Source organism: Malaya genurostris, chromosome 1 (genome assembly GCF_030247185.1).
Source record: "Malaya genurostris strain Urasoe2022 chromosome 1, Malgen_1.1, whole genome shotgun sequence".
Taxonomy (NCBI): Eukaryota; Metazoa; Arthropoda; class Insecta; order Diptera; family Culicidae; genus Malaya; species Malaya genurostris.
The window spans coordinates 71535105-71552142 of record NC_080570.1 but is presented as its reverse complement, the minus strand read 5'-3'; the positions used below and the strand labels follow the sequence as shown (position 1 = coordinate 71552142).

Genomic DNA, 17038 nt, shown 5'->3' with positions numbered 1-17038 from the left:
AAAAATCTTAAGAAAATCACTTGGAAAATAAGTGTTCATTGCTGGTTCAAAGAGCCAAGTTGCATATGCTGGTTAAAAGAGCCAGGTCTGGCTATCACGAAAGCGAGCTACGAGACACCGAGGATACCTACCGGACCCGATCGGCACCGCTGGCCCGAAGTAACGAATAGTAAAACGGATCCACCAAACGTGCCTGCTCGTAGATTCCCCCGTTTGCGGAGGACAGCCACAACAAAAGTCCAACCGATGTTGGTCGCAACTAAGACACGGTCTTTTATGTAAGTAATTAGTTATACAATATATATTAGTAATTTTTGTTCAGAAACGAACGAAGGAAATTTAGAGATATTGCTCAAAACCAACGGAAATAAATAGTGTTTTTGTTCGCATTGCCACCATTAAATTAATTGTGGAAAAAAAGCCAAGAAAATCCAGAATACTGGTAAAACAAGTGGAAAAAGTGTTCATCAGTCTCGGTTAAATTCTTATTTCACAAAATAATGGCAAATCCAGTACCGAATCCGGTTGCTGCACCACTGACGATGCAACAATTCATTGATCTGGGAAAATTACCAGATTTCATTCGAGATTTACAAAATTATGATGGCAAGCCAACAGAACTATTAGCATGGCTAACGGATGTTGAGGGCATTTTCTGTATGTACAGAGATGCACGAGCCACGGAAGCGCAACTTGAATTAATCGAGCGCTCCGTGAGACGAAAAATCAGAGGCGAAGCAGCCGATATCCTTAATTCAAATAACATTGTGCATAATTGGCAACAAATAAAATCTACGCTGCTTCTGTATTACAGGGACAAACGTGATATAAAAACGTTGGACTTCGAATTAACCACAATAAAAAAGAACTCAAACGAAACTTTAGGCAGTTACTACTCCCGGGTGAACGAACTACTTTCATCCATAGTAGCTCAAATCCAAACAGAAGAAAAATTGGCCCCACACGTTAATTCACATATCGATTACTTTAGAGAAAAGGCAGTAGATGCATTCATTCGAGGCTTAGAAAAACCTTTGTGTCAGCTACTAAAAACATTTAATCCAAAAACGTTAAATCAGGCATATCAGTTTTGCCTAGACTACTACAATATGGATACTAGATCGGCACCTTTCCGAAATGAACATTTCACCCCAGCTCCCAAACCAAGAGATTTGGAAATTAATAGACTTCCTCCCAGACCACCTCCACGGAGATATCCACCTCCACCAATTCCAGCCCCTAGAAACTTAGGCTTTCCACAGATGCCACTATTTGGCAGGCAATATTTCCAAGCCAATCCCTTCACCCAGACCAGGCCTCAGTACCAACCCAATCCGTTTCAAGCACCCCCACGACCATGGGCTGCAAAACCATTACCAAAACCCGAGCCAATGGATATCGATCAAAGTATGAGAACACACAATGTAAATTATGGCAACAGGCCATCAATGGATCTTAAAAGACCGCCGCCAATGTCGGGGCAAACATATCCGTACCCCTTCAAAAGGCAAGCTCACCCGGTTGATACAAATTTTGATGATCAAACAGATGATCTCTATAATTACGAATATGATTATTACAATGATCTATATCCATATTATGATATTCAACCATCAGTAGAACCGGAACCAAAATTAGACACGCAAACCGAACAAGAACCGCAGCAAGATGAGGCTACAGCCTCTAATTTTTTAGAATGGAACCCAAGTTGGTGAAACCTATTTTGCTCTACATCAACTTGAAGACTACGAGTGGAGAGTTTCCCTTCTTAATAGATACAGGAGCGAACATAAACTTAATTAACCCAAAACTTGCCTGGGCCTACAAGGATAGCAGGCCGTACGACTTTAATGCCAAAGGCATAACTAGTGCTAACGGTAAATTTAACGCAACCTCTGCGATAGATATAAACTTTTTCTATCCGAAAATTAATTACATTACAAAATTCGTCTTACATAAATTCCACTCATTTTTCCACGGGATCATAGGGACAGAAATACTGAATGACTTAAATGCAAACATTGATTTTTCTAATAAGATTTTGACCTTGTACTCTGATAATCAGAAACTTGTCATTCCTCTTTGCGTATATTCTCAGACAAACTGTGCTTCTAATAGTGTTTTTCGAACTGCTCATCTTACTGAAGAGGAGCATACTAAACTAAAAGTCGTCCTCGACAACTCCAAAGAAGTTTTTCATGAAACCAATGCAAAATTAACATGCTCAACAAATGTTGGATGCACAATCAATACCACTGATGATACTCCAGTTCATCAGAAGGTATATCCTTACCCCGCTGCCTATGCAGACGAGGTAAAGAAACAAATTAACAAACTCCTGGAAGATGGTATTGTTCGACCATCTCGTTCAGCGTGGACGGCACCAGTATGGGTTGTACCGAAGAAACCCGACGCTTCAGGAGAAAAAAAGTTCCGAATGGTGATCGACTATCGGAAGGTGAACGAAAAGACAATTCCCGATAAATATCCAATGCCAGAGATAGGGTATGTTTTAGATCAGCTCAAGGGTCAAAAATATTTTACCACTCTTGATTTAGCGTCTGGGTTCCACCAGATTAAAATGAAGGAGAAAGATATTGAGAAAACTGCTTTCGCCATTAACAACGGGAAGTACGAATTTACTAGAATGCCATTTGGCTTGAAGAACGCTCCTGCGATCTTCCAACGGGCAATTGACGACGTACTTAGAGATCACATAGGGAAAATATGCTATGTGTATATCGATGACGTTGTCGTGTTTGGAAAGACCCTAGATGAACATTTGGAAAATCTTAAAATTGTTCTAGAAACACTAAGTAATGCAAATCTCAAGATTCAGTTAGACAAATGTGAGTTTTTGCATTCTGAGATTGAATTTTTAGGGTTTGTTATTGGAGCGGAAGGAATCAAACCTAATATTAAAAAAATCGATGTTATCAATAGGTATCCAGAGCCTACGAATCTCAAAGAGCTCCGTTCTTTCCTCGGAATGATGAGTTATTATCGAAGATTTGTAAAAGACTTTGCGAAAATCGCAAAACCTCTTACAAACCTTCTTCGGGGGGAAAGGAATCCCTCATCAAATAGGAAAATTTCGCTTTCATGTGATGAAAAACGATGCTTCGACAAGTTGAAAAACGTATTGAAATCGTCTGACGTCCTCATTTACCCGGATTATGGGCAACCTTTCATTCTCACAACAGACGCATCTGATTTTGCTATAGGTGCTGTCTTATCCCAAGGTGACATCGGAAAAGACAAACCGATTCACTTTGCTTCCAGAACTTTGTCTTCGGCGGAAGAAAAATACTCAGTACCAGAGAAGGAAATGCTAGCAATTTTCTGGTCACTGCAAGTATTTAGGAATTATTTATACGGGGCAAAATTCAAAATTTTAACCGACCACCAACCGTTAACGTTTGCTTTATCCCCAAAAAACACAAATGCCAAACTCAAAAGATGGAAGGCATATCTAGAGGAGCACGATTATGAAATCGTGTATAAGCCGGGAAAAGCAAATGTGGTGGCAGACGCCTTAAGTAGAATTGTATGCTCCTTAACAGCAACCCAACATTCAGCCGAAAATAGCGACGACTTTTATATACCCTCAACGGAATCGCCAATCAACGTATTTCGTCATCAAGTAATAATAAAGAAAGGACCCGATAAAACAATAACAGAAATTCCATTTTCAGGATACACAAGAATTACGGTTTACATAAATGAAATTAACGACAATTTATTATTACAGGTACTAAAAAACCACTTTAACTATTCTAAGGTAAATGGTTTGTTAACAGATGAGAACATAATGGGAAAAATCCAAGAAGTCTATAAAAGACATTTCGGACAACAAAATCTGTTAACGATTCGTTTCACTCAGAATATGCTCGAGGACATAACAGAAGAAGATGACCAATGGAATATTATTCGCACTGAGCATCACAGAGCGCATAGAGGTGCACAGGAAAATAAGCAGCAAATATTTCGGAAATACTTCTTCCCAAAATTAGCTCAAAAAGTAGGAGATTTTATCACTAACTGTCAGATTTGCCATGAGTGCAAATATGATAGGAACCCGATAAAGTTTCCTATACAAGAAACACCAATTCCAAAGGCTCCATTCGAAATAGCGCACATCGACATTATGTTTTTGGAAAGTCTTCACTTTCTAACATATGTCGACAAATTTTCAAAATTCGCTCAAGTCACACAAATTGAATCAAGAGCAGCCATCGACCTCATACCAGTAATAAAGGATATTCTTTTAAAGTACAAAGCACCAAGCACACTTGTGATGGATGGCGAGAAATCCTTTATGACGGGAGAGCTCGTTAATTTCTACAACATACATAAAATCAACCCATACGTAACCGCCACCGGACGGAGTGAGATGAACGGAATCGTTGAACGTTTCCATTCAACGCTCCTCGAAATTTATCGAATCACAAAAACTGAAAACCCGAATCTAGCAACGCCAGACCTGATCCAACTATCTGTACAGAAATATAATTCTTCTATTCACTCCTCCACAAATTTCACTCCTTTGGAAATAATTCTCCCCTCTTCTCGTACCCCAGAAATTATTGAAAAAACCTACAGAAATCTACTGCAAACTCAGAAAAACGCGTTGGAACACCATAATAAAAAAAAGAAACCTATACCAATCGAGGAAAATCAAGACGCATACGAGACGACACGACAAAGACTTAAACACAAGAAAAGGTACAAGAAAATAAAAATTTCGAAAATAAACAAGAGCACAATTACAACCGACGATAATCGACGAATTCATAAAGATGACCTAAAAATAAGGAAAATATAAAACACGACTTCTACTTCTACGTTTCAGATTGCTACTGCTATTATTCATTCAACCAGACCAACTACTATCAAGACACGATGTGACAGCCGACTTACGGGACGTAGGACGCCAGCCAGTCCTGATCTTCGATCAAGGCGAGGCACGGATCAAACTTGACCACACGTATTACATTCACTACTTCAATTTAACGACCATTAGAATGCAAGTAAAAAGCCTTAGGGATCAGTTCGAAAACTTTAGCCAAAATCAATTTTCTGACCTAGTAGAAGAAAAATTCAACGAAATAGATTTCGCATTAAAAAGCATAGACCCAATCAGACGGCATAAACGTTGGGATAGTGTAGGTACAGTTTGGAAATTTATAGCCGGCAGTCCAGATGCCAATGATTTGAGAATCATCAATTCTACCATAAATAATTTAGTTACGAACAATAATGAGCAGATCAGAATTAACCGTGAGATAAACCTACAATTGAAAGAAGCAATGTTCGAAACCAAAAAGGCGATTAATTTGTTCAACACAAGATCAATCGAAATGTATTCTACTAAGATATTGTTTCATCTGAATTACTTATCCAAGAAATTGAACCAAATAACTGATGCAATCATGTTGGCTAAACTAGGAATAGTAAACGAAAAAATTCTAAGCCAGCGTGAAATAGATATCTTAATTAATGATTTAGCTAGGGAAAATATAACAGTTCATACTGCTTTGGAGGCAACGAATTATGCGACGACATCAGTGGCAACTAACAATCTGGAAATTGCTCTCATGATAAAAATGCCAAAACTCGACCCCAGAATATTCAACAAAGTACGACTATACCCGATCATTCACAAAAATAAGCAAATTCATATAGATCATCGATTTTATCTAACTCACAAAGATGAGGTTTACTCCATAAACTCAATCGAACCTACTATATTCAATGCAAACGAAATCAACTTGGACAATTCAACATGCATACCGAAGCTATTGAAAGGAGAACAGGCAACTTGTAATTTCACCGTCAACCCAGTCGAAGAAGAAGTTATCTTTCTAGACAACCAACACTTGTTCATAAACACAATAAAAAATTTCACCCTATCATCAAATTGTGGCATAACAAACAGAAACCTGACCGGACCATTCGTAGTTTTCTTCAGAAATTGCCAGTTATACATCAATAACGCTTCATATAACTCAAGAATGAAAACCTTACCGGGAAACCCAATACAACTACCCCTAGACGGAATCGCGGTAAAAATGCACCAAGAGATCCTAAACATCAGCCTGGACCATCTACATAAACTCCATCTGGAAACGAGGAAGGAGTTAGACGTTATCCGACTATCAACCAATAGTATAAAGTGGCCAACACTGTCTCTTTTTGGGGGAATTATGTCCCTACCTAGCTTAATCGGTATAGCATTTCTCCTTAGATTTCTCATCCATAGATCATCTACAATAAACATACAACAGGCAGCCCCGACCACAACAGTCGAAGATCCAGTACCAGACATCCAACCCAACATTAGACATTTGACAATCAGAGAAGTGATTCGTACGGAACCTCATCTCTTAGGAAGGACGAGTTAGCAACGGAACTACCCGAACGAGGGCAGCGAGAATCGCTGACGACACGTTAGCATCGGCGCCGACCCGACGGGACAGACAGGAGCGCCGACGGAGCATTTTGTACCTGAGGGCATCGATCCGTGGGAGCGGAGGAGCGTCACGTTGACTAGAAAGTGCAATTCGGCAGTATGAACTGTAGACATAATCGAATGAAAGAATAAAGTTTAGTTTAATTCTAGGCAGTGAACCAAGTGGTTGTTCTTTTTTAAAAAGAGGTTTAGGTAAGGAATTATTTAACTCGCCCTATCACAGACTAACAGACAGGACACTCAAATTAGATTCTTCAATCATTTTAACGGTCATTTCGAATATTCCTTTATTTGGGACAGTACTCACATGTGTCATGATGGCGCCACGTTACCCTATCAAAAACATCCTGTCTGTCATCTAGACTGTGTTTATTTTTTTCATTTACCAACAGAGTTGCCATTTATACAGAATTACCTGTAATGTATTGATTTGTATACGTCCATACGAATTTCATGCAGGATACAGATTTAATACATATTGCCAAAACTATATACATAATTGTGCCTACTTCTCATCCTCCAACACAATACAAAATCGAACCCGTTTTGTTACAATATTTACTTGCTTCTGGTCTGCCGCCGGGTGAAAACTACCAACACAATAAAAAATAGTCTAGATAAACAACGTTGAGTCAAATAAATGGTTACCTTCCAACATCGCGAAAAAGTCAAATATATTATCAACGTAATCCAATAATTTTCGCGACTTGTCGTGACGTTCCTTACATGAAACTTCTTTATTATTTCAATAAGTCCATTGGAGTTCCAATTTAAATGTTAGAATTAATTATGTTAGACTGTTTTCTCATCCATGAGTTCAACCAATAGCCAGCTATATTATATTAAATAAAAGTGATGAACTGATACAAACAAACCTGAAATAGTTATAAGATCATGTACAAAATAAATGTATTTTTTTAATGTAATTTATAATAGCAATTCGCTTGATAAAAACAATGTTTAGATTAACTAATGAATACCAACATACTAATATGATATTCGAAATGTATTAGGTTTAAAGTACTACGTATTGTGGATGCCACGGCGAAGAAAAACTTATGTATAATATACATGCCTATGAAATAAACGTAGGTATTTATGAAAAAAAAATCCAATAATTTATTGTGACGATTCATTTTCAAATATTTCGATGAAATCAGGCATCCCTGCAAGCAGCTGATCGGTGTTGACAAACGAGGGGAAACCAACTAGTAAAAAAACTTTTACATAACACAAGGGGTGTACAGATAGTAAATAGTTCGCGCAGTACAATATAGGTGGAACTAGTGCATCACGAAAAATTATTTTTATAAGAATTTACCCATATTGTCATGTCTGTTAGTCTGTGGCCCTATTGCCCAAACGTCATTATAGACAAACAAAGGGACATGAGATGGGAACTTGTGAGCACTTAGTTATCTCACCTTTTGGCGACTCGATTCATCAATCGAAACTGACGAAAATGGATTTTTTATATGCAGTGTTTCAGATTTACTAGAAAAATGTCAAAAAGTTGTGAATGACGATGAACAATACTTTGAGTAACGCCACTGTAATGATACTCTAGTAATAAATCACGAAAATTTGCAAAACAACGCTACATGTTAATTAAAACATTTTATAAAGCTTGCTTCAGATAGAATTGGAACAAAGACAATTGCCTGTATTTCAGTTATGTATTATTGAATTCAAGATCTTTTTTTATACAAATGTAGCGTTTTCTTCATTCATTCGTCACGGTTTCGGAATTCTCGATTTTTTCCTGTAACACGGCTCATTAGGTGGCGCACACCTTCTTCGTCCATCATTTTAGCTATCTTATTCCACCAGGTCGTCATCTGATTGATGTCTTTGATAACCTTTTCCTTTACCTTGAGTCTTCTCTTCATGATTGGCCAGTATTTCTCAATAGGGCGGAACTGGGGGCAGTTGGGTGGGTTAAGGTTTTTCGGAGCAAACTGGACCCCTTTCTCTTCATATCATTCTTCAACGACTTTGCTGTAATGACAGCTTGCCAAATCTGGCCAAAACATTACGGGATGGTCGTGGGATCGAATGAACGGCAAAATTCATTTTTGGAGACACTCTTTTCGGTATAGTTCCGATGTCATTGTCTTATTTGTAACGAAAACTATCGTTTTTTGCCACAGATGCAAATGCCCTGCCAAATCATGAATTTTCTTCAAATTTGTCGGCAAAAACAATTTTAAATTTGGCTGGAACATCCCCCCGAGCCGTTGCCAAGTAAATTTTTTGACCTGGGATTTGCCCGAAGTCAGCCTTGACATAGGTTTCATCGTCCATCAGAAGACACCCGTCGAATTCGGTCAGCACCTGGTCATATAGTTTCCGAGCACGAATTATGACCACACTATTCTGTTTTATGGTACGATTTGGCTGTTTGCTAGCTCGATACGACTTGATTCCTTCCCGGAGTCTCCGCACGGTACTATGGGCAGCACCGAATTTTGTGGCCAAATCACGGTCAGACAGATTAGGATTCCTCTTAATCGTCTTCAAAATCTTACCACGCAGTTTCCGGTCGACAGTTCCACTCCGACGATTGGCTTGCGGCTTCCGAATCCTCGTCAATGTTTCCTTATACCGTTTGATAACGCGCCATACGGTATTTCTGGGCAATTTCAGCTGTTTAGCTAGCCTAGATGCAGATCACAATGGATTTTCCAAATAACTGTGCACAATTTTTTCCCTTCTTTCGGCTTCCATGTTTACAAAGTACAGTCGATTTGCGGAATGTCAACAATTATACGTGAAGCTGACAAAATTCCCGATACGTTGGCGTCAAGAACTTCCAAATCCGTCCACCAGGAGCGCCACAATATGAGCAAAAGTTTGTTCCAATTCTAAATGAAGCAAGCTTTACAACAATTTGTTTGTTCTTGTTTTTTCAAACACTAAATAAGTTCCTTAGTTAATCTATTCATAACAATCAAAATATTTGTTTTTATTAGAAATTACATGTTTCTTTGACCCTACAGTATTCACTGTAAAACTGCCCTAAACCGATTGGTTCAAATATGTCGGTTCATGATCATGTGAGTTTTCCGCCGTTATTTATTCCTACTGAATGATAGTCAAAAAGTCAGCTACTAAGGTTATCAGTTTCCAGTAGTGGCTGCCTGATATATTTTTTTTACACCGAACAGTTTGCGACGCTGAACGGGCTCAATCTCAACAAAAGAGTAAATATTTGAGTCTCTAGCGAAAATCCCGTCCTCACGAATCACTTATGTCTAAATACTCACACAAAAACAGGCGAGAGTTTTTGATGAGAAATGTAAAGGCAGCTATTTTCGAGTCGCTGCCACTGATAAGATATGACACAGCACAGAGCAGTAATTTTTGACCTGCATGGCTGATGGATTATTTGAATTAGACAAGCATTTTTTGATACATCAATTTAAACTGAATTGCTGAGCAAATGTCTAAGGGGAAATGTTTATATACTGTTTTGGGACTGTGTCATGCAAGCCAACTTATTATACTGTCATATACGATAGAGGACTATGGTCCAGTTTGCCAAAATACCTGATGGTTAAACCCGAGGTTTAATAAACGAATATATACATATAATAATAATGCACTATGGTTGAGAATAACGTTTCATTAACACTCTTCATATTTAACCAAGTATGTGCAAATGAGAAACTGAAATAAATGGAATTATAAATTTAGTATTTAGTATCAGAGTGCAGCGGTATTGAAAAACGATGACCCAATGAACTTTTTATATTCGTTTATAGTCACAAAATTTGGATACCCGCTAATGTTTTGAGTGATATGTAATATGAGAGTGAGAGAGCCGATATCCTCGCACATACCGCTTCATAAATACTTGAGCTTGAGCATGGTTGACCATCCCTGGCCGCCACTCCGTTGTTGATCGGGATCAACTGAAATTGTACAGAGAATTTCTAGATGATCAGTCGTGGGATTGGCAAATCTACCTTCAATGTACCTTATGATAAAAAAAGAACGTTGGCAACAAAGAAGTTGAAAAATTTTCGTGTGTCGATTTTTATAATGGATGAAAATTTAGAACAACGTGCGTGCATCAAATTTTGTGTTTCAAATGGATTTAAGTGTTGAAAACGTTGAAAATGTTAGAAAAGCCCTTTGGTGAATCATGTCTAGGAAAAACACAGGCATACGAGTGGTATAAACGCTTCAAAGGTGGTCGTACAAGCTTGGATCATGATGAGATCCCTGGCCGCCCAACAACATCTGTTACTGAAGAAAACATTGAATCGGCGAAGCAAATCGTGTTGCAAAATCGTTATGTACCGATTAGAGAGATAGCTGTGTTGTTGGGCATCTCTTTGGGCACATTTTAACTGATGTTTTGGGTTTGAAACGCGTCGCTTCTCGGCTGGTGCCAAAAAGCTGAATTTCATTAAAAAACAGTGTCGTGTTGATGTGGCCAAAGAGATGATTTCCAACGCAGATAGTGACCCCACATTCATCGAATGCATCATAACTGGTGATGAGGTGTGGATCTATGAATATGACGTCGAAACCGCACAACAATCGACCGAATGGCGCTTCGAAGGCGAGCCGTTGTTTTAAATTTTCATCCATTATAAAAATCGCCACACGAAAATTTTTCAACTTCTTTGTATAGACGCCAAACAAAAACTAATCCTACGATATGCGTCAAAATTTGACAGAATGTGTATAGAAGTGTGCCAACGTTGAGAGAATAAAAGTTTACCGATTGGTCAAGCGCGGCAATTTTAAAATGAAAATTCCGGTTCTTTTTGTATCATAAGGTACATCTTCTATAGTAGATTCTATATAATAATTTTGTGAAATTATACGAAGTTCATTTAATTTGTACTGTAAAATTAATTTCATCTGAACTTACTTTTTACCAGAATTTAATAATGTATTTTGGTACCAAAAACTAATAAATTACATAGTCTATTGGACATAACATCGCTATAAATTTTGTTCACACGCAGATATTCTGAAAATTTTACTTTTGAATGACATAAAATTTCGTTTCTGTTGAATTGCTGGAGAAAATATCAGAAATACAGAACGCAATCTGATCTGATTTTTTCTCCCGAGCAGCTAAACTGAAGTAAATATTGTTCCCTTTAAGGAATGTATTCAGTTGGAATTAGTAGTTCAAGATGAGATTTCGTTAATCCACTTTGAGTAGATTGATGTGCTGGAACTTAATCTAGAGGTGTTGACTTTTGAACTTCACTGTGGAAAAAAACAATGGATATCCGCTCAATCCAAACAATCCTCGTTTAGCAATTTTTTTGGTTTCGATTATAGAGGTTTAAACCTTAAGGTCATTCGCCTCTTCGGGCCAGAAAAATTTTCTGACCCTATGTGCGGGGATGGGAATCGAACCCAAGTGTGCTGCGTAAAAGGGCATCGACTTACCCATCACGCTATACCCGTCCCCTCGATTAGAAATCACTTACAACTTACAAAATTTTAAAAAGAATATCGGTGAATTTCAACTCTAACATGGCATATCCACTTAAATCCAAATTACAACCCTCTGGCTTGGATTTAGTTTTCGGTAGCACTAACTACCAATTGAATACTTTACTAGGATCTACTAATAAACTGAAAAAAAATCTGGGGTGTGCAAAATTTCATGTTCTCATTGTGATTTACATTTACATTGTGCGATTACATTGGACGAACAAAGTGAACATTAGATACCCGTTTCAAGGAACACATAACGGAAATAGGGAAAGCATCCAAGGATTTCAAACGGGGATTATCACACCATTTGAAGTCGAAAGTAGCAGAGCATGCCTTTTCCGAAAACCATGAATTCACCACCAATGACATAAAAATCTTAAGGCTGAAAGTTTCGAAATTTTCAAACATAATTATACTTCTTTACTAAACAGAGACCAAGGAAATAGGTCTTCCTGGCTTTTTAAGTTACTATCTATATACAGGGGACCAGCGCTGCCAACTATACCGATTTCTCGGTATTTATACCGATTTTTGGACTCGATACAGGAATACAGATATGCTCTCTCAAAATACCGATATTTCAATTTTCATACAGATAAATACCGATTTTAAGTTTTTGTGTTGGATTCCATAGGTCGGGCGACCTTTTTTTTTTTGTTTTGGTCGCTGTTTCCGCACTAAATCGATGTTTGATATTTCGAGAAAGACATTGTACAGATTTATTTTTCCGCCAAATACAGATTTTAAGAAAAAACAGTTGACAGCACTACAGGGGACAAACAAACATAGAAAACACTTAACCTCTTCCTACCCTAAACAAAAATTTTCGAAGATTTTTTGGTTAAAAATCTACCTACTTCCGTTTCCTATCAAAAACTTTTCTTATTGAAATTGCTTCTACAGAAGAAACGAAAGAAAATGGTTTAGGTAAATTAAAGTCCTGAAAGACAAGAAATAGCATAAAACGAGAAAAGGAATTCTGCAAGATCAAACAATAGATAAGAAAAAAGGCGGGTGGGTAATGTCAGAGATACAACTGGATGTCGTGAATACGAAAAAACTATCACTTTTCTAAATATCATTTAGTTGATTGATTGTATGAATTGTACAAGCTTTCTTCTTTTTCACTAATAGAGTTTGAAGCGATGCACCTACATTAAAGTACAGATTAGTTACATTAAACAGCTACTATTCTACAAATATATACTCCAAACTTGAAACAATTCCTTTTTAATTTGCTGTAATTTATTTTTATTGAAGCTGTGAAGTTCAAAGATATCAGATTCTTATAGGAATTTCAGTACGAGACAATTGCAATGGCCTGGTCTGAAATGTATCGACGATCTTCGGTATGCAAGAGTAATTTTAATAATAATAATGATAATAATAATAATAATAATAATAATAATAATAATAATAATAATAATAATAATAATAATAATAATAATAATAATAATAATAATAATAATAATAATACAGATCAATCTGTATATATATATATATATATATATATATATATATATATATATATATATATATATATATATATATATATATATATATATATATATATATATATATATATATATATGTGTGTGTATAAATAAAATACAGATTAACCTTTATATATGACAACTTTTCGATTCTATTGGTAGTTTTATTATATAAATCCTTCCACAGATCACTGAGCTATGAACTTTCAAAATACGAGAAAGGCAAACGAGCCTTATGAATTATCCTCTTTGATACTCGTTTATACCAAACATTTCAGAAAAGTTTAATGTTGAACTATTTGAGATTATGTCACACAACTGAAAATTTTATCATAAAATTGTGATTATATTTCCGATGGCATGTAGCAAGAATTATGTTGATTCATTAGATACAACAGGAGATATTCACGATCAAAAACTTATCACTCTCTCAGAGGGTAAATTTGGAAAAGGCGCCCCATAGTAAAGTAAGTCGTATTTACGACAAAAAATAAAGAATAAATATTAAAACAAAAATTAGTTGAATGAAGTGATAGTTTAGTAAAAAGGGTTTCTTGATTTGAATATTTAAAGAATAAGGTAATAAAAGGTAGTGAAAAAGAAACTCCTGCAATGGCCGCCTTGTTAGACATGGAAGCACGGAGCCAGTGGATTGGCTGGTCCAGTCCGGAGAAGATAACAGACACTATCAATCTCCAGGGTGATTATTTCTCCCATTATCTGCAACAGTGCTATTTACCTCGTAAAGAAATAAATTCCCAAATGGAAAAATTATCGAAGGTAACGTGCAGTAGGGATGGTACTCGGAAGGTACAGTATCGATACCGAGGGTATCGGGATGCCAAAATTTTGGGTATCGATACAAGGTATCAAAAGGCAATAAAGTGTCGATACCTGTAAGTATCAATTGATACTTGCGCTGCAATCATTTCGAAATAAAATAAAAGTGTCGACTGTAGCATTATTTTATGATGTACAGAAAGGTTTTTACATAAATTTGTTGTGCCACTGGTATACGTATATTTCTTGTCACACAGATTGCATTAGTGATTTTTGGTCCACGTCAAGAAATTTCCGCAAGCCACTTTATGTTGGAGCCATGATGATTTCACATTTCACTCATTTTCTCAAAAATTTTCATGTCATAACCTATATGTCGATACACGGGTACTACACTAAAAGCCAATTTCTATTGAACATTTAGGACTTTTGATGGTTTGTGCAAAATGCATATATTTTGTTTCTATTTCTTCGGTTCATCAGTGCTAAACTTGCGGTTCAAATTGAACTACTAAGCGCGAGATGACAGTTCAATTTGAACTGCTTTAAGCGCTGATGAGCCGAAGGCAAAACGCGAATAAATAGAAACAATTCCTATTGTTATTACGAAGGGATCAGGAACGGACAGAGCGGAAGCAACAGGCTCGCGCATGTATTGGTAGCTGTCGTTAAAATTAGTACTCGATAATCTCGCGTCTTCTCACAGGCACACTGAGAGAGAGTTCAATCAGTGTGAAAAATTGAAATGATTGTATCCTCTGAGAGTATGGTCTTTATGTGCGTGTTTTGTTGATAATCTTGGCCTATTCCACTCTCTTTCAGTGCACTTGTGGGACGGGGCGAGATTGTCGAGAACGAATTTCAACGATGGCTAGTCCATGTCATACCAATCCATGCACGATCCTGGCACTTCATTGAGTCCGAAGAAAAAATATGTTCCATTGGGGACGGATATAGCGGAATGGGTTAGTCGATGCCCTTCACCCAGCCCACCTGTGTTCGATTCCCAACCCCGCACATAGCCTTAGAAAGTTTTTCTGGCCCGAAGAGGCGAATGACTTCAAGGTTAAAGCCTCTACAATAGAAACAAAAAAAAATTCGTCGTAATGGGAATTGACTTCAATCCGTTGCGATACTGTAAGTATCGAGACAAAAAGTATCGATACTAACAGTATCGCCCTGATGCGATATCGATACAAAAAATACCTGATTCTTGAAAGAAAGTATCGATACCTCAAAGTATCGACTCGGTATCGGATATCCCTAATGTGCAGTAGTTTTTTGCACATTGACAACTTAGAGGTTTGTAACATAAACCACATCATCATCAGCCAGTTGTCTCAGCGTGCGTGATTGACATTTACAACGATGGATTATAATCCACGAGACTGATAAGACATGAACCTTGCAGGAAAACCTTAAAACTATAAATTTGTACTTTGTGGTTTTAACTCATTAGTGCGTTAGCAGTTCATACTGAACTGCTTGTGTGACGTAGCAGTTCAACATGAACCACTGATGCGTTGTAACAATGAATAAAACTGCACAAAAACTTAAGATAACTGCAAAATTCTTAAATGTCCCTAGTTAGATGGGTCATTTAAGATTTTTCGGTTATCTGAATCAGAATGTTACCGGATCAGAGTATCGGGAATGGAAGCGCTTTTCTTTTTTTTTGTAAGTAGTCACAGTGGCAGCAGTCCCTTGCTTCAGTTCTACACTGGACCCTTGATAAGATTTGCTTCTATGAGCTTCTATTTTAAATCAACACTCAGACGTTCCTAGGCTATGGTGCCCACTTGGTCACTGTTTTTTTTGTGCTGATTCAAACAGATTTTATAAAATTGTTGATAAGTGCGTTCATGTTTGTGTCTTATGAATCTAGTTGCAGTTTTCCTCATCATCGTGTATTTGTTTGTTTTATTTTTTTTTCAATATGTATATTGTAAATACCTACATACATACACACATACATACATACACATATACATAGACAGATACATACATACATACAGGGCTTTTTGCGGAAGCACGTGAGGGCTTTTTGCGGAAGCACGTGAGTGTCCCTAAAGAAAATTTCGAAAATATCACCCTGACTCACCTGGGTTTTTAAGCGTATCATACTTATCAATTCGTAAATGACTTTGATCATCAACTAGCCAGACCAACAAATCTAAATAATGTTGATATCAATCTTGATGATTTCCTCCCTGTTTTTGAGTCATCAAACATACGGAAGTTGGGATTTCTAACATCCATATTTGGATGCTGCTTTAAAATTTGATACGTATATTGTAAACAAAAGTTACTATTTTATAACAATAAAAACTGATTAAAAGTTCTGCTATTCTATTCTACGATAATATTAAGGTTTTTAAGGTTTTTTTGCATTAGCGTGTCCCTTAGAGAGAAGTGAAAAAAGCCATACATACATGCAAACATACATATATATATATATATATATATATATATATATATATATATATATATATATATATATATATATATATATATATATATATATATATATATATATATATATATATATATATATATATATATATATATATATATATATATATATATATATATATATATATACATATAAATATATATATATATATATATATATATATATATATATATATATATATATATATATATACATACATACACACATATTACACACATATTATTATTGAGTTACTATTTCTATTCTAATAGATTTTAACTAGGGTTAATGTACCAATAGTAATCTCATTAGTAAAGTCACCATGGTAATTTACACGGTAGCGACACGAAAACTCGAAGCGAATGCTCCTTG

General features: G+C 36.5%; 1 protein-coding gene across 1 annotated transcript; it reads left to right on the top strand.

Moving 5' to 3' along the window:
• Positions 1–500: 500 nt before the first annotated feature.
• LOC131426158 (uncharacterized) lies at positions 501–6666 on the top strand. The gene is made up of 3 exons (XM_058588632.1): positions 501–1407; positions 2310–2816; positions 4816–6666. Exons 1-3 carry the CDS (start codon positions 501–503, stop codon positions 6402–6404), a joined length of 3003 nt encoding a protein of 1000 aa, XP_058444615.1. The 3' UTR covers positions 6405–6666.
• The last annotated feature ends 10372 nt before the right edge of the window (positions 6667–17038 follow it).